At 38.3% G+C, this 19,893-nt stretch overlaps 1 protein-coding gene and 1 long non-coding RNA gene across 5 annotated transcripts in view; one reads left to right on the top strand and one right to left on the bottom strand.

Moving 5' to 3' along the window:
• The window catches only part of NHLRC2 (NHL repeat containing 2), a 59,639-nt gene extending 41,335 nt beyond the window's left edge, over positions 1-18,304 (top strand). Inside the window, exons 6-11 of the mRNA XM_030842428.2 lie at positions 6,820-6,919; positions 10,082-10,313; positions 10,884-11,006; positions 11,923-12,132; positions 13,151-13,370; positions 17,686-18,304. Coding sequence (XP_030698288.1) covers positions 6,820-6,919; positions 10,082-10,313; positions 10,884-11,006; positions 11,923-12,132; positions 13,151-13,370; positions 17,686-17,942 — 1,142 coding nt within the window. The 3' untranslated portion in view covers positions 17,943-18,304. The remainder of the gene's footprint in view (positions 1-6,819; positions 6,920-10,081; positions 10,314-10,883; positions 11,007-11,922; positions 12,133-13,150; positions 13,371-17,685) is intronic.
• The window catches only part of LOC132593656 (uncharacterized), a 95,874-nt gene continuing 81,340 nt past the window's right edge, over positions 5,360-19,893 (bottom strand). For 2 of the 4 annotated variants that reach the window (XR_009559407.1, XR_009559410.1), the window contains exon 5: positions 16,030-17,845. This is a non-coding gene — a long non-coding RNA (uncharacterized lncRNA). Of the gene's footprint in view, positions 7,158-7,810; positions 7,953-16,029; positions 17,846-19,893 lie in introns of those variants that run through there. The other 2 variants (XR_009559408.1, XR_009559409.1) reach the window with 2 other exon arrangements.

Genomic DNA, 19,893 nt, shown 5'->3' with positions numbered 1-19,893 from the left:
ATCCATGTTCTTACATGTATCAGTAGTTCTTTTTTATTGCTGAGTAGTATTCCCTTGTACAGCTGAACCACAATTTGTTTATTAACTCACCAGTTGGTAAGCATTTCAGCTGTCTCTGGTTTATGGCAATTATGATTAAAGCCTCTATAAACGTTTGTGTACAGGTTTTTATGTGGACATATATTTTCTCTTGGGCAAATGCTTAGGAATGAAATTGCTAGATCATATGATAAGTGTATGTGTAATTTTATAAGAAACTGCCAGACTGTTTCCCAACGTTGCTGATTTCTTAAAAATCCCGTGTCTGGCTGGAATAATTTTGCTTTTGCGTGTAGAACTAACTTTAACATTTCTTGCAGCACATGTCTACTAACAGTGATTTCTCTTAGCCCTTTCTTTGGAGGGGGAGGGTCTGAAAAAGTAATTAGCATTCATTTTTGAAAGCTATTTTTACTCCATAAATAAGTCTGGATTGGCTTTTTTTTTTTTTGATATTTTAAAGATGTCATTCCACTGTGTTATAGCTTACATAGTATAAACAAGAAGTCTGATTTAATTCTTTTCCTAGTTCCTTAGTATAAAAATGTGTTTTTTCCTCTGGCTGCCTTCAAGATTTTCTCTTTGGTTTTCAGCAGTTTGATTGATATGTCGAGGAGTTATCTGCTTAGGATTCTTGATGTCCTTTGTTATTTGGAAAAATTCTCAACCATTATCTTCTCAAATAGTTTTTCTGCTCCTTTCTCTTCTTTCTGGGATTTCAGTTACTCGTATGTTAGATTCTAATATTATATTCAACAACTTTTACATATTATGGTTTGGGGTTTTTTTAATGTCACCCTTTTCTCTTTGTGTTTCAGCGTGCATAGTTTCTGTTGATTTATCTTTAGGGTCATCGATTGTTTCCTCAGCTGTGTCTAGTCAACAGATGAGCTTGTTGAAGGAATTTTTCATTTCTGATATTATTCTTTTTCTAACAGTATTTCCATTTTATTTTTTTTTTTATTATTTTTTTTTTTTGCGGTACGCGGGCCTCGCACTGTTGCGGCCTCTCCCGTTGCGGAGCACAGGCTCCAGACGCGCAGGCTCAGCGGCCATGGCTCACGGGCCCAGCCGCTCCGCGGCATGTGGGATCTTCCCGGACCGGGGCACGAACCCGTGTCCCCTGCATCGCCAGGCAGACTCTCAACCGCTGCGCCACCAGGGAAGCCCAGTATTTCCATTTTAATATTTCTTAGAGATTTCCTCTATCTTCTCAAATTCCCCATCTATTTAGGTATGTTTGCCATCTTTTTCTCTAGATTCTTTACCATAGTAAGCGTAGTGATTTCAAAGTCTATGTCATAGATCTAAATTTCAGGTCAGCTCTGAGTCTGTTTCTGTTGATCGCTTTGTCTCTTGAAAATGTTTTTTTGTTTGTTTTTTTATTTTGTTTTGCTTACATTTAAGTGCGTCTTCTCATTTTTTGTTAAATTCCAGTCATGCGTGGAACTGTAGAGGCTGAGATCAATAGTATTTGTCATTATTATGGGAGGTCGAGTCAGTTTAGTCAGAAGCTGGCCTGGATCTGGATTTTATTATTGCTGTGAGTTCTGTCAAATCACCATAGCTTTCACAGTCCTCTAGCAGTGTGCTGTTGCCTAAGCCTGGGGGGCTAGATGCTAGAGACTTTTTCTTAGTGTTAGTACTCCACCGTCAGCTTTCAGTCAGCCAGCACAGATCCCCAAGGGATAGACTGCTGCTGTCTTTCTGTACTAGATTGCATTGGGGCTGAGGGAGAGTTCTCTGTTGTTCTGGTGAGCCTCAGTCTTAGGGAGGCACTGTGTGCCTGGGCCTCCATGAAACAAGGTGGAGAGCTTAGAGCTTTTTCAGTGATTCTGTTCCTTCTCTCTCTGGCAGCTTAACTCTGTCTTATATTTGTGAGTGGTTTTGAAGCATTTCCTGCTTCTCTCCCAGCAGTGGGAAATCTCTACTTGTTGTCTGGGGTCTTTGGCCAAAGACATTTCCTTGCCCCTCCGCCAGAGGTAGAGAGTTTTTTTTTTTCCTCTCCTCCTCCTCCAGTTATAATTAGTCTTTTCCTGTGCCCTGGCAGTGACAGACTTTGTTGCTTTTTCCTAGTGGATTAAGGCTTTGCTTTACAGGGGAGATTTAGAAGCTGCACAGAAAAAACCATTTACACTAATGGATGATTTCACAGATGCCATTAAGAGGGTTCTAGTCAGTGGGATCTATTTTGATCATAGTTGCTTAAAATAACACAGAATTTGTAAAAGCTGGACTGCAGGTAATTTTTATATTCATATTTCATTTGCTGATTTTGTTCCTGTTTTCTGAAACTATTTCACTAATCCTTCTTGATAATTGATAATTATGAGGCATTTTGCCTTTAAAAATACTTAACTCCCAAAACCTTTTTAGCTATTGGCATTGTCCTTTTTTTAATATTAATTTGTGACTGCTGTAAGTCAGTGATTCTAAGGACACTCTTTTTTTTATATATATATAAATTTATTTAATTTATTTATTTTTGGGTCCTCGTTGCTGCACGCAGGCTTTCTCTAGTTGTGTCGAGTGGGGGTTACTCATTGTTGTGGTACAGGGTCTTCTCATTGTGGTGGCTTCTCTTGTTACAGAGAACGGGCTCTAGGCACATGGGCTTCAGTAGTTGTGGCTCACGGGCTTAGTTGCTCCACAGCATGTGGGATCTTCCTGAACCTGGGATCGAACCCATGTCCCCTGCATTGGCAGGCGGATTCTTAACCACTGCGCCACCAGGGAAGTCCCAAGTGTACTCTTAATTTAAGGTTGAAATGTTCATGATTGCCACATTCTTGTTAGAAGGAACTAATACCCATACTTGGTGATACAACTATATACTTTTTTTTTTTAATAAATTTATTCATTTTTATTTTTTGCTGTGTTGGGTCTTCGTTTCTGTGCGAGGGCTTTCTCTAGTTGCGGCGAGCAGGGGCCACTCTTGATCACGTTGCGCGGGCCTCTCACTGTCGCGGCCTCTCTTGTTGTGGAGCACAGGCTCCAGACGCGCAGGCTTAGTAGTTGTGGCTCACGGGCCCAGTTGCTCCACAGCATGTGGGATCTTCCCAGACCAGGGCTTGAACCCGTGTCCCCTGCATTGGCAGGCAGATTCTCAACCACTGCACCACCAGGGAACCCCTACTCTTTTTTTTTTTTTTTTTTTTTTTGTGCGGTACGCGGGTCTCTCACTGTTGTGGCCTCTCCCGTTGCGGAGCGGAGCACAGGCTCCGGAGGCGCAGGCTCAGCGGCCATGGCTCACAGGCCCAGCCGCTCCACAGAATGTGGGATCTTCCTAGACCGGGGCACAAACCCGTGTCCCCTGCATCAGCAGGCAGATTCTCAACCACTGCGTCACCAGGGAAGCCCCCCTTTTTTTTTTAAAGCTGAGGGGAAAGTCAAGAGACTTCTTCCCAACAGGATGGAAATTTTATTTTTTATTTTATTTTACTTATTTATTTTTGGTTGTGTTGGGTCTTCATTGCTGTGCACAGGCTTTCTCTAGTTGCGGCAAGCAAGGGCTATTCTTTGTTGTGGTGTGCGGGCTTCTCATTGTGGTGGCTTCTCTTGTTGCAGAGCACAGACTGTAGGTGCACAGGCTTCCGTAGTTGTGGCACGCGGGCTCTAGAGTGCAGGCTCAGTAGTTGTGGTGCACAGGCTTAGCTGTTCCATGGCATGTGGGATCTTCCAGGACTAGGGATTGAACCCATGTCCCCTGCATTGGCAGGAGGATTCTTAACCACTGCACCACCAGAGAAGTCCCACAACTATATACTTTAGATTTAAAAATCCAGGATGAACAGTGTAAACATGATTATTAGTTTGATAGACATTATAAATGCCAGACTACACCCCCCCCCATTTTTTTTAACTCCCATTTTATTTACAAGAACAAACTCTTCAGCCCTCACTGAAATGGTTAGGCAGGGTAAAAACTTCTTGAGTGGCAGTTTAGTAAGGAAGTGATGAGCCTGGACTCTGGGGCCAGACCACTTGGGTTCTAACTAGTTTCACATCTTAGTAGTTGTGTGACTTTGGACAAGTTACTCAGCCTCTTGATGCTTCAGTTTCCTCATCTCAGTGGGAGATACTAATAGTATCTACCTCAAATGTCTATTGTGAGAATTGTGAGAATTAATATATGGGACGCACCCAGAACAGTGCCTGGCACATAGAAAGTACTGTATAAGTGTCCGTTGTTATTGTTGTTTGCTATAAGATTCTCATTATAAAAATGTCAAGATGTTGATAAGCTGAACCAAACCAAAAATGGAAAGGCGAGGGACTGGAAAAAATACTCGAAAGAGATTATTTGGCCACAGGCTCTTCCAGAGGCTACAAGAAGAGAAGGGCAGAAGGAGTGACCTAGCCACAAATACTGGAGTATAAAGCCTTGGTCACCTTTGATCACATCTCAATTTCTGATCACACATTAAAATGCACTTGGGTAATTGAATCCAAAGCTAAGTCCATGGAGCAGGGGTGGAAGGGAGGGAAAAGAGAACGGGCCAAGCAGAGTGTTGGCCAGAAGAGCACAGGCTCACTCCTGTAGTTCCTTCATTCTGATCAGAACACTAATAATCTGGAATTGGACTCACTAATGGATTATTATTCCAGGTTTAGCTGTGTGAATACCAACAAATTATTTAACCCCTTTGACTTTCAATTTCTTTATAAAATGGAGATGATAATAACTAGACTTGCTAATGTTGTTAAAGGAAATAATCCATACAAAGTGCTTATTATTAGCTCAGTGCCTTAAACAGGAAATGTTCCGAATGGTTTTCCTTTTCACCACCATGCCCCCCGTCGTCATTATCGTCCTCATCAACTGGTATGTAGAATCATAAACTCCTGAGTCCCGACCTGACACAGCCTCTGCTTCTACACTATTTCTCATACCTCCAGCTTCTAAAGGGAATAAGTACACAGAGACTAAGACCAAACAGATGCTCACACTAATATTACGATGAAGCTTTGGCCTCATAGGTAGACCCTAGTTGAACTAGCCTGGCCTGTTTGGAGAAGTAGATGATGGAGACCTGATTTGGTCTTTCACTCCTGTATATACCAACACAGCTCTTCTTTGGCAAAGTAGAGAGGCTTTAAACCCATGTCATCTTCTAATGATTATAGTTTTATTTCCAATCTTTATGCTTTTTGCTTCTTTTTCTTGTATGAATTAGGACCTTCATATGATACTAAATAAGTGTTGATAGCAGATCTCCTTGTCTCATTTCTGTTCTCAGGGGGAATGTCTTAGTTCGGGCTGCCATAACAAAATGCCACAGACTGGGTGGCTTAAACAACAGAATTTTATTTTCTCACAGTTCTGGAGGCTAGAAGTCCAAGGTCAAGGTGCCAGCATGATTGGTTTCTGGTGAGAGCTCTCTTCTGGCTTATAGACGGTCACCTTCAACCTTTGTCTTCACATGGCAGGGGCAAAATAAAAGAATATAATAATGAAAAGTTTTTGATCTAGTTCTAAAGTGATTAAGCAGAGACTGAGTCCCCAGAATACATGGATGCACTGTCACTTTTAATTTATGTTTATTAAAAATATTTGACTGAAAAATTAAATGGAAGTAAACTACTTTCCATTTCATGATAGCAATTAACACAGCGAAAGAGGCAGCATGTTAAATAGATTTTCTTGTTGGACTTCCTGGGTTCAGATTCCAGTTCCTTCATTTACTAGCTCTGTGATTCTGGTAAGTTAGCTAACCTGTCTAAGCCTCAGTTTCTTTTGTAAAAGGCCTGTAAGAAGGGCCTTTTGAGAAGATTCAAGTGATAATCTCTGTAAAGTGCTTGGCACATAGCAACCACAGTTTATTGACCATCAACATTATTTTTGTTAAATTAAACAAAATTTTAATTAAATAAACAAAATTTAATTTTGTTAAATTAAAAGACACTTGAAAGTAATTCAAGTTAAGGAAGAAAAATTCCTTCTGGACACAACTACTTGAAGTTAAAGAAAGTACAAATAAAATAGCCTTTCCGATATATTTATTTTAGCATATGTCTGACCAAATTATTTTAGTGAAAATGTCTCAACTACATGTAAAAGTAGCTTCAGAATACAGCTTAATTAAATATTTTAAAAATAGAATTAATTTGAGAAACAGAGCCTTGTCACATTGTAATAAGTTGTAATATCAGTCTAAAAAAACAACATTATTTATTAATTTTAGAAAACAGCTATATTGTAATATAGTGTACTCTTAGCTTTATTACATGTCAACCATATCTTTTTGAAAAAGGTTCACAATTAAACAGTAGATTTTTAAAGAGCAGCAGTGATGTGAGTCTAAGTCTTAAAAGCTAATACTGGGGTAGAAATATACATTTCTTAAACTATTAAAAGATACAGTCCTTTCATGAGAAATTGTTCAAAGAACTATTCCTATATTCCTAAAGCATGTAATTTAGGTACTTGAGTGCCAGAGTTTCTTTGGAGAGTGTGTGTCAACCCATTTCTTCTGTCACATAAAATAAGAAATCAGATGTTTAAAAACATTGTGCCCAGAGATGCAGAGGGACATTTTGCTATTAAGAATACTTCGGATTTCTGTGAATGTAAATTTATAAGTCTAAAGAAGTAAACTTTTCATGAGGAAAATGGAAAAATTTCCAAAATGACTTAAAACATTGCAAATATTTTTACTTTCTTCTATCGGATGATTTATAAACATACTACTGTCTTCCCTTAATTTAAATTTCTGAAAGATTGGGAATGTTTGTATTAACCAGATATATCTATAGTAATTACTGTTTATTTTCATAAAGGTTCAGAGGTCCAAAGAGATGACATTCTGTGGATAGCCATGGCAGGGACTCATCAGATATGGGCATTCCTGTTGGACTGTGGCAGATTACCAAAGAAAAAGTAAGTGGTAACTTCGGTAACATCTCTCTTTGGGTAAACGTGGCGTTCACAGAACTCCTTTTCCCGAAGTCTTCATCCTCGTAGCTCTCACTGTGCTGGTCAGGATGTGCTGGGCTGTGCTACCATAACCAGCAGCCCAGGTCCCTGGTGGCTTCGGACGAGGTCTGTTTGCTGGGGGAGCACTACTCTGCCCCCCAGGCTGATGCAGCAGCCACCGTCTGGAGCTCTGCCAGCTGTCCTGGCAGAGAGAGACAGAGCTGGTGAGTTGCTCACTGGCTCTGAAAACTCCTCAGAAGTGACACACATCACTTCTACTCACATTTCGTCAGCCCAAGTAAGGCTCGTGACCACACCCAACCTTGGGGAGCTTGGGAAGAGCGGTCCCCCCGAGCATCCACAAGGAGAACTGGGAGCATCTTTTATTTTAATGCGTATTTCTAATATCCCTGATCATTAATTCAGGTATTTGAAGACTGCATAGCAGAGTAGTTAATAGCTCAGGTTTTGTAGTCAGGCCTGAGATTGAGTCCTGGCTTTGCCACTTATCTACATGAGCTTGAGAGAGTCACTTTAACTTTCTAAGCCTCAGTTTCCTTATTTATATCTACCTCATAGGCTTGTTTTGAGAATTAATGTGTGTGAAGAGCTCAGCCTGGTGCCTGGCATGTACAGTAAATGTTGGTAGCATTGCTGCCACTGTTAGGGGTATAAAGCTGGAAAAGTAGTGTCTCTACAAATTTTCTTGTATTTTTTCTATAGAGCCTGTCCTATTCTCCCTGACACTGGGGTTAGGGTTCTCTTTCCCTCCCTTCCCCGCCCTCCCCTCCCCGCCCTCCCCTCCCATCTCTCCCTTCTTCCCCTCTCCCTCCCTCTCACCCCTCTCTCTCTCACCTTCTGTTTTTGGTTGCACTTGTTTACATAACTGTTCTCTCCTAGTAGACTGCCTCTTAAAGGAAAGGACCCTTTCGCATTCACTTTTGTGTCCCCTGTATCTAGCACAGTATCTGACACATGATAGGAGCTCAGTAAGGGTCTGCAGAAGAAATAAATGAATGAAAGTCATAGACCATAAAGACTGTCAAACCACCCTAGAAAGTAAGTGTCAGTCACCTCAGTTACCTTTATCAGTAGAAAGGGGCAGTTATATAGATAATCCAAAATATCAGATATTCTAAAGAGTGTATATGTGTGTGTTGCTTTGTACGATGTTTTGCAACATTTAATCATTCATCTAACAAATATTTATTAAGCAAACTAGGCACTGTGCTTGGCCGTAGGGATGAAATGATATGTTTACTATATTAAGAATAAAATGAAAAAATGTGGTTACTGTTCTCAGAGGAAGAATCAGATCAGCAAAAACAAACAAAAAATAGTTGGGAAGTACAGGCGCTGTGTGCAAAAGGAATCACTGCAGTAGCCCTTTAAATGGAAGTTGTCCCTTACATAAATAAGAGGAACACCTGATATAAATAAGATCTGAGGTATCAAGGAAGGCTTCCTGGAAGATGGTACTAAACTAAAACCTGATAGAGAGTAGAAAGGAGTTCAGAAGAGTAGAGGTTTTCTAGGCAAGAAATGACCCTAGTGATGTCAGTAGCAGCCAGATCATGAAGTGCCTTGTGAGTCTTCTTTAGAGATTTGAAAGTTATTCTGCTTATACCTTTATAGGAAGTTTTAAGCGGGGAAGCGACATAAGATTTGTGTTTTTGAAAGGACACTGGCAGCATTTGGAGTGTGACGGTACTGGAGACAGAGCTACAAGTGAGGAGACGATTGCTGTTATCCAGGCCAGAGACGATAGTAGCCCAAACAGCGACAGGACCGATAACATATAAGATGAGGAAGCAAGTAGTAGCAGAGGTGACCAGAATACGCTGTTGTAAGCGATGGCTGTTTTGGACCTAGATGGTCAACAGTGGACTAAATTTCCACATAAGTAGAGTTGTCACTTGTTTGCAATAGTGAAGTGTCCATTTGGATCACATTGACCTGTATTATAATTTTAAGGACCCTTTATCTTTATTTGTTACTGATCTTCAAGTGGTAATAACTCCTGAGCTTTTAGAAGTTACCGTTTCTCCCCACTCTTTCTACCTTTAATTAAGGGAACTCCTTTTTAAAATTGTTGTAACTCCTTTATTTGTTTGGCATATTGGTCATTACATGTATTCCTCTGAGTAGGTTATTTTTACGAGTTCCTTGAATAAATGGCTGTATTTATACATTTTGTATCCCTTTGCCTCCACTCCTGGCTCCCTACCAAAGTTAGCATTGGGATCATATCAACTAGTAAATGATATGATGGTCATTTTAGACTTTTGCATGTTGTGCCCTATTAGGAAATGATATACATATAGTCTCGTTATTTTGCATCTGAAGTCAGCTTCTTCCCTTCCCTCAACCCAGGACATTACCATGTCTTCCTTACAGTTCCTCTGACATAAACTTAGAAGCCAAGGTATAAAACTTTCTCTGCATTACAAAAGGAATCATTACGATAGTCCTTTAAATAGAAATTTCCCTACTGTATATAAGAAATGGATTTGTACAATCGATTAGTTAAAGCAGTGTAATCATCTTATATTATTATCTTAAAATGAGTACCTGGCTGTCTTTCACAAATTATTCTTTTAATTCTTTTTTCTAGTCTCTACTTATATACAAGAAAATAAAACGTTTTTAATGAAAATTTAAGCTTTAAGCTATCAAGAGCTAGAAAAGGTTACCTAGATCTTTTTAATTCCCTTTCAGAACCTAATGTTGCATGAAGCTAAGAAGAGGTCAGGAAGTAAAGGTGGGATCTAGCTGTACCTACCTCTCATCACTTGGAGGAAAAAAAAAAAACTATCCCATCAATGATATGATCTTTATTCTTATATTTCTAACTTTGTCAGTGATTTCCTGTCTTGCCATTGAGAATAGTTTCATTTTTGTGTATGTCAAAAATTTAAAAAGGTAGAAAGGTCTCTACACAGTGGATAAATAAGTTAATGATTAGAAACGACAGTGAAAGGTGATTTGCACAATTTAGGCCAAGATCACTGGATTTTTTTTTTTTTTTGTATATAATGCTGTCACCATTGATTTACATTCATTTGTTTAATGAAATTGGACACAGTATAACAATGTTGACTTCACCTATGAATTTGTCTTTTTTAGTGAGTTAAAAAAAGGAACCTGCCTTCGGTTTGCTGGAAGTGGAAATGAAGAGAATCGAAATAACTCATATCCTCACAAAGCCGGTTTTGCCCAACCTTCAGGTCTTTCTCTGGCCTCAGAGGATCCCTGGAGCTGCCTGTTTGTAGCAGATAGTGAGAGCAGTACAGTGAGAACCGTCTCGCTGAAAGATGGAGCAGTAAAGCACCTCGTGGGAGGAGAGAGAGATCCTATGGTAATGAGAAGCACTCTCATGTGGTGTGCCTGCTTGACAAGCTTGTGATTTTCTGAATTGTGAAGAGTTAATAAAATTTAGGAAGGAGAAAGTTCTTGGCTTGTCCATGTTAAAATGGAAGTCAAACCAAAGGAAATGTGAGTATGAAGAACTACAAGTAACAAAACCACCTAAGAAAATAAAATGACTCGACTTGATTATATATAAATGTCAAAGTTTCAGGAGAAAAGGAAGGATAAAATATTGATTACCAAGCAAGGGGAAAACGTAGATTAGATATCTGGCAGTAGGGTGGAAAGAGCACCAGATCAGTAGACTTGACCTGTTCCTGATCAGATGTGTGATTTTTGTGAATAAAATTCCTAAACACCACAAATTAATTCAAGTTCAGAATTCTATCATTTTTTTCTAATTTCAGTCAAATGACCAGCCCTATTTATATGAAATCAGACTTTTTCCCCTTTAAGTAGCATATACAGCTATCTTAATTTTCACTTTATACCCTAACAAAGCACTGTAAAAAAATTTTAATACATGCTGTTTCTTTCTTTTTTTTTTTAAAAAAAAAAGAATTTATTTGCTTTTGGTGATGTTGATGGAGTAGGAATCAATGCAAAGCTTCAACACCCACTTGGAGTAACTTGGGACAAGAAAAGGAATTTAGTTTACGTGGCAGACTCTTACAATCACAAGGTGAGTCTTGAAAGAATTATATAATACCCTGCTTTTCACTTGCGGTATTTAAAATGCTGAAAGATCTGTGAGCCTCCTACAGTTGCCGCTAAAATATAGCGAGGAGTGACAGTTTTGGACAACTGTACATAAGCCTTTCTGTTCTTTTCTTGGTCCTTTCTTGCAGAGAGGATGTGATGGTACTCTGAGCTGGGGGGAAAGGACTGAACAAATTCCCAATGACTAGCCAAAACTTGTGAATTGCAAGCCATTAAAGCTGCTTAGTAACATGTTGAGTAAATGAGGACAAGGCGGGTAGCAGGGAAATTAACATGTCAACTAACGAATGAACATTTTTGAGCCTTTGCACAGTTGCCACGCCTGTTAGCAAGTAATTCCATTTTCATCAGCATTTCCATTTTTTTTGTCTCTACTGCATTCTTACTGTGCATTTTTCCTTTTTATAAAATCAGTGGAACCCAAATGTTAATATTTTTGTGATGAGAGACTGAATTTAATGTAATTGAAACACAGCGAGGAGTCATTAAGTTTAACGTAAGTAGCCAAATCCTCAGCCAATGTTAGATATTCATGAGAAGAAAGTCAGTTCCACTCTGTCCCATTGTGAGGGGAGAGAAGAACATTAAAATTTTTTTTTTAATTCCATAAATAATTTTATCAAAGATTGCTTCTAGAAGACAGGACGTAACTGGGGATTTTATAGTGTTTAGCCCTCAGAATGAAATATCTCCCCTTAGACTGTAATTTGAATGTTTGGCTTTTTAAGAAAATATGGAAATGTCTGTTCTTTTTCTGAGATTTATTAAGAATACTAATGTCAATCAGGAATTCTCTGGCTTGCTTAATATGATACTTTTCCATACTAGAAATGTGCAGTTGAGCTTCAGATATATAAATTTTTGTTCTATCTTCTTAGATTAAAGTTGTGGATCCAAAAACAAAAAACTGTACAACATTAGCGGGAACTGGAGATGCAAGTAATGTTATCGGTTCCAATTTCACCGACTCAACTTTTAATGAACCAGGAGGCTTGTGTATTGGAGAGAATGGTCAGTTATTATATGTGGCAGACACCAATAACCATCAAATTAAAGTGATGGATTTAGAAACAAAAACAGTTTCTGTGGTAAGTAATCTTTAAGTTAAAGGGCATCATTTTAAGAAAGATTCTAAGATCCTCAGCAACAACAGAGGCACTTTTGGTTAGGCCATCTCTAGTGGTGAAAGTGAAACATGTGGGTAGAGTAGTGAGTGGGTGCCTATTCCAAGGATATCCTGTTATTTTTAAAATAAAAATTCCATTTGTGCCAAGAGTGTTTGAGAAAGATTCTAGAAGTTGGAGAGAATTTGATGAACTTTCAGAAAAGGGAAAAAAAAAAAGGACTCATCTCTTTTTAAATGTATGGACATACTGACACACTACACATACAAACTATGTGGGTTGGGTTGTTTAATCTTGGGTGTTTTTTTTTTTTTAATGATCCTCTGACTAGTGGGTAATCTTTATTTCCTATGGTGAATCCATTACCAAATAATCTTTAAAGGAAGCTCTAGGAGCCACATTTCTCAAGACTTAAAAATAAGATTGGAAGAAACTTAAGTAAGTTCTAATTTTAAAGATATGGACATGGTCTCTAATACAAGTTAGCCCTTTATATATCACATTTGCCTGGAAAAATGCAAGTTTTTTTCCTAAAATTCTAGGAATTTCCAAGATGTGTTTTAAAATAAAAACACAGATTCCCATCATAAGTGTCATTTCTCTTGACATAGATCTCTGATATAAGATGAATGACATCTTATAGTTGGCAATGAAAATTATAAGAGGGTGTATATTATATCCACTACATTTAAATTGATAAAGTTTTATTTTAATTTCCTGCTATCTATAAACATATTGGACAGTTAATTCAGTTTCATTCATAAATGTTGGCAGTTTTTTGGCCAGGATGAAATATTTTTCTGAACCTACAAAATAATCATGAGGAAATTTAAGTAAACAACTTCTGATTCAGAAGAGAATGGCAATTAAGTTTCCTTGACACAGAATCTCATGTTTGTACTGAAGTCTGAAAATAAGCTCTGTCAGTCTATAATACTATAAAGTACTTGTGCTTTAAAAAACAGATTTTCTTGTTTTCTAGCTCCCAGTCTTCAGATCTGAAAGTGCTATGGTGGACGGCCCATTCCCAGCAGAAAAACAGAAGACCTTACCCAGACTACCTAAATCTGCTCCAGACATTAGACTTTCCCCGGTGGCTGCATCTCCAGGGCAAACTCTTCAGTTCAAGCTAAGATTAGACCTCCCATCAGGAACAAAGCTAACTGAAGGAGCACCCAGTTGCTGGTTTCTATCAGCTGAAGGTATGACAATAATCTTGCAAATGCAAATATTTCATAAATTCTTGAGATTTGATCTAGTAATTTTTCTCATTTGTGATATGTTTACAGTTGGGCAGGATTTGAGGAAGGTCTTGTAAAACAGAAAGATCCAGATTGAACCCCACTTTAGCAGTTTTCTTTAGCCTTTGAGATTCTTTTATTAAATAACAGTGTAACTCACCTGAAGTTAATCATAATTGCCGCCATTTGCTATTAAGCAAATTCATTACATGAGACAGACTCGTGTGGTCTTAGAATGTTAGGCCCTTGAATATTAGGGCTGAGAGGCACCAAAGGACACCATCTGTTTTAAAACTCTTATTTTATAAGTGAGACTACGGGCTCAAAGAGATAAAGTGATTTGCTGAAGGGCATATATTGAATTAGGTCAAAAGATGGAATTTGAACCCAGCTCTGCTGGTTCTTAGTGTAGTGTCTTTTCCATTGTGCTACTCTATCTCAAACTAGCTCTAGGGTTATTAGTCCTAAAAACGAAGTTAGTTTTTTAAAGACATAAAATTCAAAGCCACCAGTTATGCATTGGGATGTTACAAAAGTTTCCAAACCCCACTCTCGGTTTCTGTACTTAACTCACCATGGTTTGTGAACCAGCACCGGTCCACAGACTATACTTTGGTGACCCTGTTCTAGAGCACTGCAGCATAAAGAGATCAAGGAGGGAGGTAGGGACCCACATGGAAGACTGAAGAGTGAATAAGCAAGTAGAAGCAAAACCAAGAGAGAGGGTAGTTTCCTGGAGCAGGTGTTTTAAGGAGCGTAAGGATCAGCTGTGTTGAGCGCGATTGATAGATCAGGTGAAATAAGGACTAAGAATTGATCGTTGAGTCAGTGTTATAGTTAATTCATGTCCTCGACCAGGGCCGTTTCAGAGTGATGGAGGAGGTGCCTGATTAGAGCAGGTTAAAAAAGAATTGAAGGAGAGGAACTGGAGAAAGTAAATATAGATAGCTCTTAGAGGAGCTGAGCTAAAAAGATAAGGGAAAAGAGAGCACTTGCCCTCAGGGGAAAACGGAGTTGAGCGAGCAGTGTGTTTGTTATATTGATGGCAAAGATCAGTAGAGGAAAGGACTGATGGTCTGTGTTGCGGGGTACCCTAAAGGATAGGAGGATAGGAGAGGTGGCAGGCTGGCCTTTGCCAGGAATGTGGACCTCATTTCCACGGTAAGGAGGGAGGGCCCGGTGTGCGACCCAGAGATCTAGATGGGTAACTGAAGTGGATGCTTGTGGAAGCACTCTTCTGCATGCTTCTGTTTTCTTAATTATTGGGAAGCACAGCTATCAGCTGAGAGTGGGAGTGAGAGGTGGTGGGGGAGGTTTTGGCGGTTTGGAAAAAGAAGAGGGTCAGGAAGGTGGGAGGGTGACTGCATGAGGGAAATACAGTGTGATTGCTGAACGGCCGGGAGGCTGTGTTTGAGGCTGGCTGTCATGAATTGAAAGTTAGGCTAGTCCACGTGGAGGCTGTTTGTCTCCAGCCAAGGTGAGGCACAAGGGAGCAGAAGTGTAGGTATTGGCTAAGCAGTTTAATCAGCAGGTCTCTGGGGTCCTGATCCAGTATTAATTATGATTACCACTATACCACTAAATCTCAGATTCTCTTCTAAAGAATTAAATTGATTTTTCCCTGGAGTTTGATTTTTTTAATATATTCTTGCTTTTAACTGAATTAACTTGACACAAATTCAGTTCTTTGGTGGTTTTATTATTATCTTTCACTTTTCCAGATAGCGTCTGTCAAACGCTTTAGAGCTTTCAGTTGCTGTTCATTTTATTTCAGTAGTATCATTAGGACTTGACTTACCAGTTATTAAGCCTGAAGCTGTGTTTTCTCCTCTAGGGATTCCAAAGGTAGAATTTGAGCCCCATTAACTTTCTTGCTACAAGAATGCCGAAGCCATTGCTTAAAAGTATGCCATTCAAGTAGAAGAAAAAACATTGTTGGAGGAGGATGTGTAATTAAATACAGATGAATTACTATGATTAGAGTCCAGGCAGAGCCTTTGTCCTCAGTCACTAATTTGTGATCTCTTAATCTCAGAACATTTCCTGTTTGAGTCTATTCTTGAAAGTATTCAGTTACTGTAAATTATGTAAAGATTTGGGTGTGTGTTTGAATCACAGTGTGAACTTATTTCATGAACTTATAAGTAATCAGTGTACTGCTTGTCTTCTAGCAGTGCTTTCCAACATCTCTAAGAGAGTAGGCAACAATTTGAAAGTGAACAGTAGTAAGTTCCCGTCCCTAGTGATCTTGCTGTGTCCTAGCCTCCCGTGCTCTTTCACAGGTTCTCACTCAGTTTTGAATTTGCTGCCCGACTCCTCCTGTCTCAGGCCCTCTCACACACTTTTCTTTTGTACATCACCCAGATCCAGGCTTTATGCCTTCTTACCTTGGTACCTTCTCAGAGCAGCAGCTACTGTCCTGCAACTGCCCACTTGGTATCCACACCAAGAGAACAGAGAGATCTGCCGGAAGGAACTGCTGAGTTAGTTTGCTGGCTCTGGAGTGACTGACTGAGCCTGTGGGGAAATAACCCCCATCTACTCCCCACAAAGGAGAGGGCTGACCCGTGCAGTACTAGAGGAGGATGTTTGGGCAGAAGAGAACTCAAACCCTGGCCATTCATTCCGCAGTCCTCTGTATGTTCAGAGCAAGTCCTCAACTGCCAGTTTAACTGTCCTGCCTGTGTCCATTAGTCTGAAAGCATTGCATCATTTGGAGATAACTGCTCTTTAACCGCACACAGAAAAATTAAATTAACAGAGTATTTTTTTAATAGGATACTGGTAAATTAACATGTTTATTTTAACCCTGTCAAATACACAAGTTAATTAGTATCAAGTTATTGGAGTACAAAACATGGATAGTATTAAAGGAAAGTGAAGTGATCTAAAGAGAAAGTTCTTAGCTATTTTTAGCTGTCTATTTTAGATACACGTGATGTGTCCAAAAATTATCTAGAGAAACACTGTTTTATTTCTAGAATTGGACATTAAGATAGTGTAATTTACTATTTTCCTGTTTTTATTTAACATAAGAAGTTCCCCCGCTAGCCTGCTATCTAACAAAATCAAACATTAAAATAAAACATATTCTTCAGTCCAGAAGCAAGCAAAAAGGCCAGAGAAGTTTAATTGTTTAAAAGCTCTGCACTTAACTCCTTAGATTCTCAGCCTTTCACATTCTCCTTACTCTTATTTGATATATGTATCTCAGATTTAATTTTTCAATCAACAGAATATTAGAAGCAATAAACTAAAGGAGAGATGAAGAGGACCAGTAGAGGCAGGTGCTCTAGTCTGTTGACTCATCCTGAGGTCAAAAGAGAGAAAAGCTAAAAAGTAGACATAGAATTTCATTACTACTCAGTAGATGGTCCAGTTTTTGTACAGATGGCCCCGAGTTGTCATTAAATCGTTAGATTACGTTCAATGTATTCTATTTAAGATGGCAGGAAAGCAGGTCCTGCATTTCCCAAGTGATGGCTCTTAATTAGCTAATGCTGAGTGTCAGCCTAAGTATGCACTTCCTCAATATGACGCATATGTTCCTTCTAAGAGAAGGCACTGGGTGAATAAAAACATTTTAAAAACTTTAATACTAGAAGACTTAATGATTTTTAGTGGTTTTTTAGACTTTTGTTACATGGATAATCTATGTATTTAAGTCTCAGAGGAGTTTTGTGTGTTAAAATGAGGTAGACAAAGTCTATTCGTTTTCTACATTGAGTCCCTTGGAATAATGTATTCAGTGTTACTTGTTTCTAAAAAAATCAGTGGCTTTTTTTTATTACCACCTTTGGATATTCAATAATTCATCGTCTTGAAAGTCACTGCAGAGTTATACATACATTTGTATTCCCTGGATTATTTTGTAGTTTGCATATTATATTTCTAGACACTTATCTGGTAAAAATGATCTATTTTCTGAAGTATCCTATGTTTATTTCTAGAACTTATTAATAGTTTTCATTTTAAATTCCATAATCACATTTTAAATCTATAACCATATTGGCAGTATTCATCTGGATTTCAATAGAAATAACTTTATAATTTATTTTACAGTGTTCAAAGGAAGAATTTTAATTTGACATCAACATGATTAGACGAGGAACTTCTTCTATCTTACTTTGTATCCTCCACACAGAGCACAATGCCTGGCACTTAGAGGCTTTCAGTAAATATTTGTTGATTGAATGAATCTGGTGTTCGTAAGGTCTGTCCAATTTCCTACTTGACTTTTTATGCAGTCTTAATAATTTACCTTTTTATTTTCTAGGCAATGAATGGCTTCTTCAAGGACAGATACCATCTGGAGAGATAGAGAGCATTTCCAGTCAACCAACAATCTCACTGCAGATCCCTGGGGATTGTTTATCACTCGAAGCCGTTCTCTCTATCAGCGTATTTCTTTATTACTGTAGTGCAGACAGCAGTGCCTGTATGATGAAGGGAATTTTGTTCAGTCAGCCTTTACAAATAACCGATACACAACAAGACTACATACCTCCAGTAGAACTCAAGTATATATTTTAGCAAGCTGGCTAGCATCCCAGTGCCTCCTGTTCTCCATCCCCACCATCACTGTGTAATTTATGAAAAGAAACTTTATTTCTGCCTCTGGGTACCCAGAAACCCATTGTTGAGTTCTAGCAACTGATACTAAAATAAAGCTAGGCTCCTTATTTATTTATTATAGACAAATTCCTTCCTTCTCACTGTGTACCAGCTAAGTCATTGACCATGATTTGAACCATGATCCTGTAATCTGTGCTGCTATTTGGCACAAGACCTAAGTCCACATTATAGGACAGAATATTATCATGAGATAATTTGCAGTGAATACTGATAACAATAATGATACCAAATTTTTTTTTTTTTTTTTTTTTTTTGCGGTACGCGGGCCTCTCACTGTTGTGGCCTCTCCAGTTGAGGAGCACAGGCTCTGGACGCGCAGGCTCAGCGGCCGTGGCTCACGGGCCCAGCCGCTCCGCGGTATGTGGGATCTTCCCGGACCGGGGCACGAACCCGTGTCCCCTGCATCGGCAGGCGGACTCCCAACTACTGCGCCACCAGGGAAGCCCCGATACCAAATATTTTAACTAACTTTTTTACATTTATCAAGCAGCACATCTGAATGGGTAAATTGCACAATAACTTTAAACAGAGTTAAGATCCAGTCCACATATTATAAGGACGCCTGCCATTCAAGGTGCAAGTTCTGTTTTAGGCCCCCAAAAACGTCTTTTCATCACAGTAGCAGCTTAAAGAGTACCTAGGTGGTAAAAATGTTCTTTGTTCTCTTCTGCGATTTTCTCATTTGAGATATATTTATTCAGTCTATTTTAAATTATTTGCTATTTTAACATACCATTATTAATGGTATGTTAAATATTCTGTATGTTTCAATATACAGAAAATATATTTCTATATTTCTAAAAGTTAGAGTCTCTAAGGACATACAGGCTCACTCCTTTAACTTTTTTCTGAATGAACAGTCTTACCAAATAACGGATGAATCCACAGAAATGTTATGACTTTCGAGGAGAAAGGGACTTTGGGACACATTACTGTCTGTGATACCACTTAAAGAACTGTGACACTGAATCTGATGCAAATGGGTATGTATGTTGTCTTAGAAGTTTACATTTCAGTTGAAGCGTTAAATGCAGATGTTGTTGGGTTTGGGGGTTTTTTTGGTTCCCATATTCAGAATTTAAATTATGATCATTTATTGTGATGTTTTTAAAAATTACTGTCAAGGCTTCAAAGTGAAAATTTCAATGTGAAGTACTTTCATGCTATTAATATGTATAGTATATCTTAATATATTACTTTAAAATATTAAGGCTGAAACATACAGTGATTTGATGACACTTTTTTGGTGGGGTTTTTTTTAACCTTAAAAGAAATAGTCACCAGAAGATATTGAAAGGTTTTTTTAAATCATAATTTCTCTTTATAACTATTTTAAAAGCCTCTGCTTGTTTTTACTAAAACTGATTCAACATGTTTGTGGTTTAGTCAGCTTATAAGATTTTTAAAAACAGGAGAATCATATTTATTCAGTAAATATTTATAGACAATATAGCATAATATGCCTTCTCCCTTCAAAACCAGTGCTCAATTTGAAGTGTAATTTTTAAGCATGATCATCTGCCCATATCTTTATATTTTTTTGAACTATAGTTTTGAACATACTATTCACTTCTTTTATTCAAGTTACCTAAATCTGAAGTAAGGAAATGCATAGATCATGACTTTCATTTAATTTGTAGCCTGCTAAAGATATTTTTAAAGAGAAGTATTATAAATGTAAAGTTAAAAGGAATTCTGTTTAAAATTATATATAAGTACCGCATAAACCTTTTCTCTCCATAAAAAAAATATGTTCTGTAATAAAAGGATATATAACATTAATTTGCTCTTTTATGGAGAATAGGCCATGGTAATTTTTTAATCTCATTTTATTATTATAGTTCTCATT

This window comes from Globicephala melas, chromosome 16 (assembly GCF_963455315.2).
Source record: "Globicephala melas chromosome 16, mGloMel1.2, whole genome shotgun sequence".
Classification (NCBI taxonomy): domain Eukaryota; kingdom Metazoa; phylum Chordata; class Mammalia; order Artiodactyla; family Delphinidae; genus Globicephala; species Globicephala melas.
The sequence above is the reverse complement of the archived record's forward strand: the minus strand, read 5'-3'. Positions and strand labels throughout refer to the sequence as shown.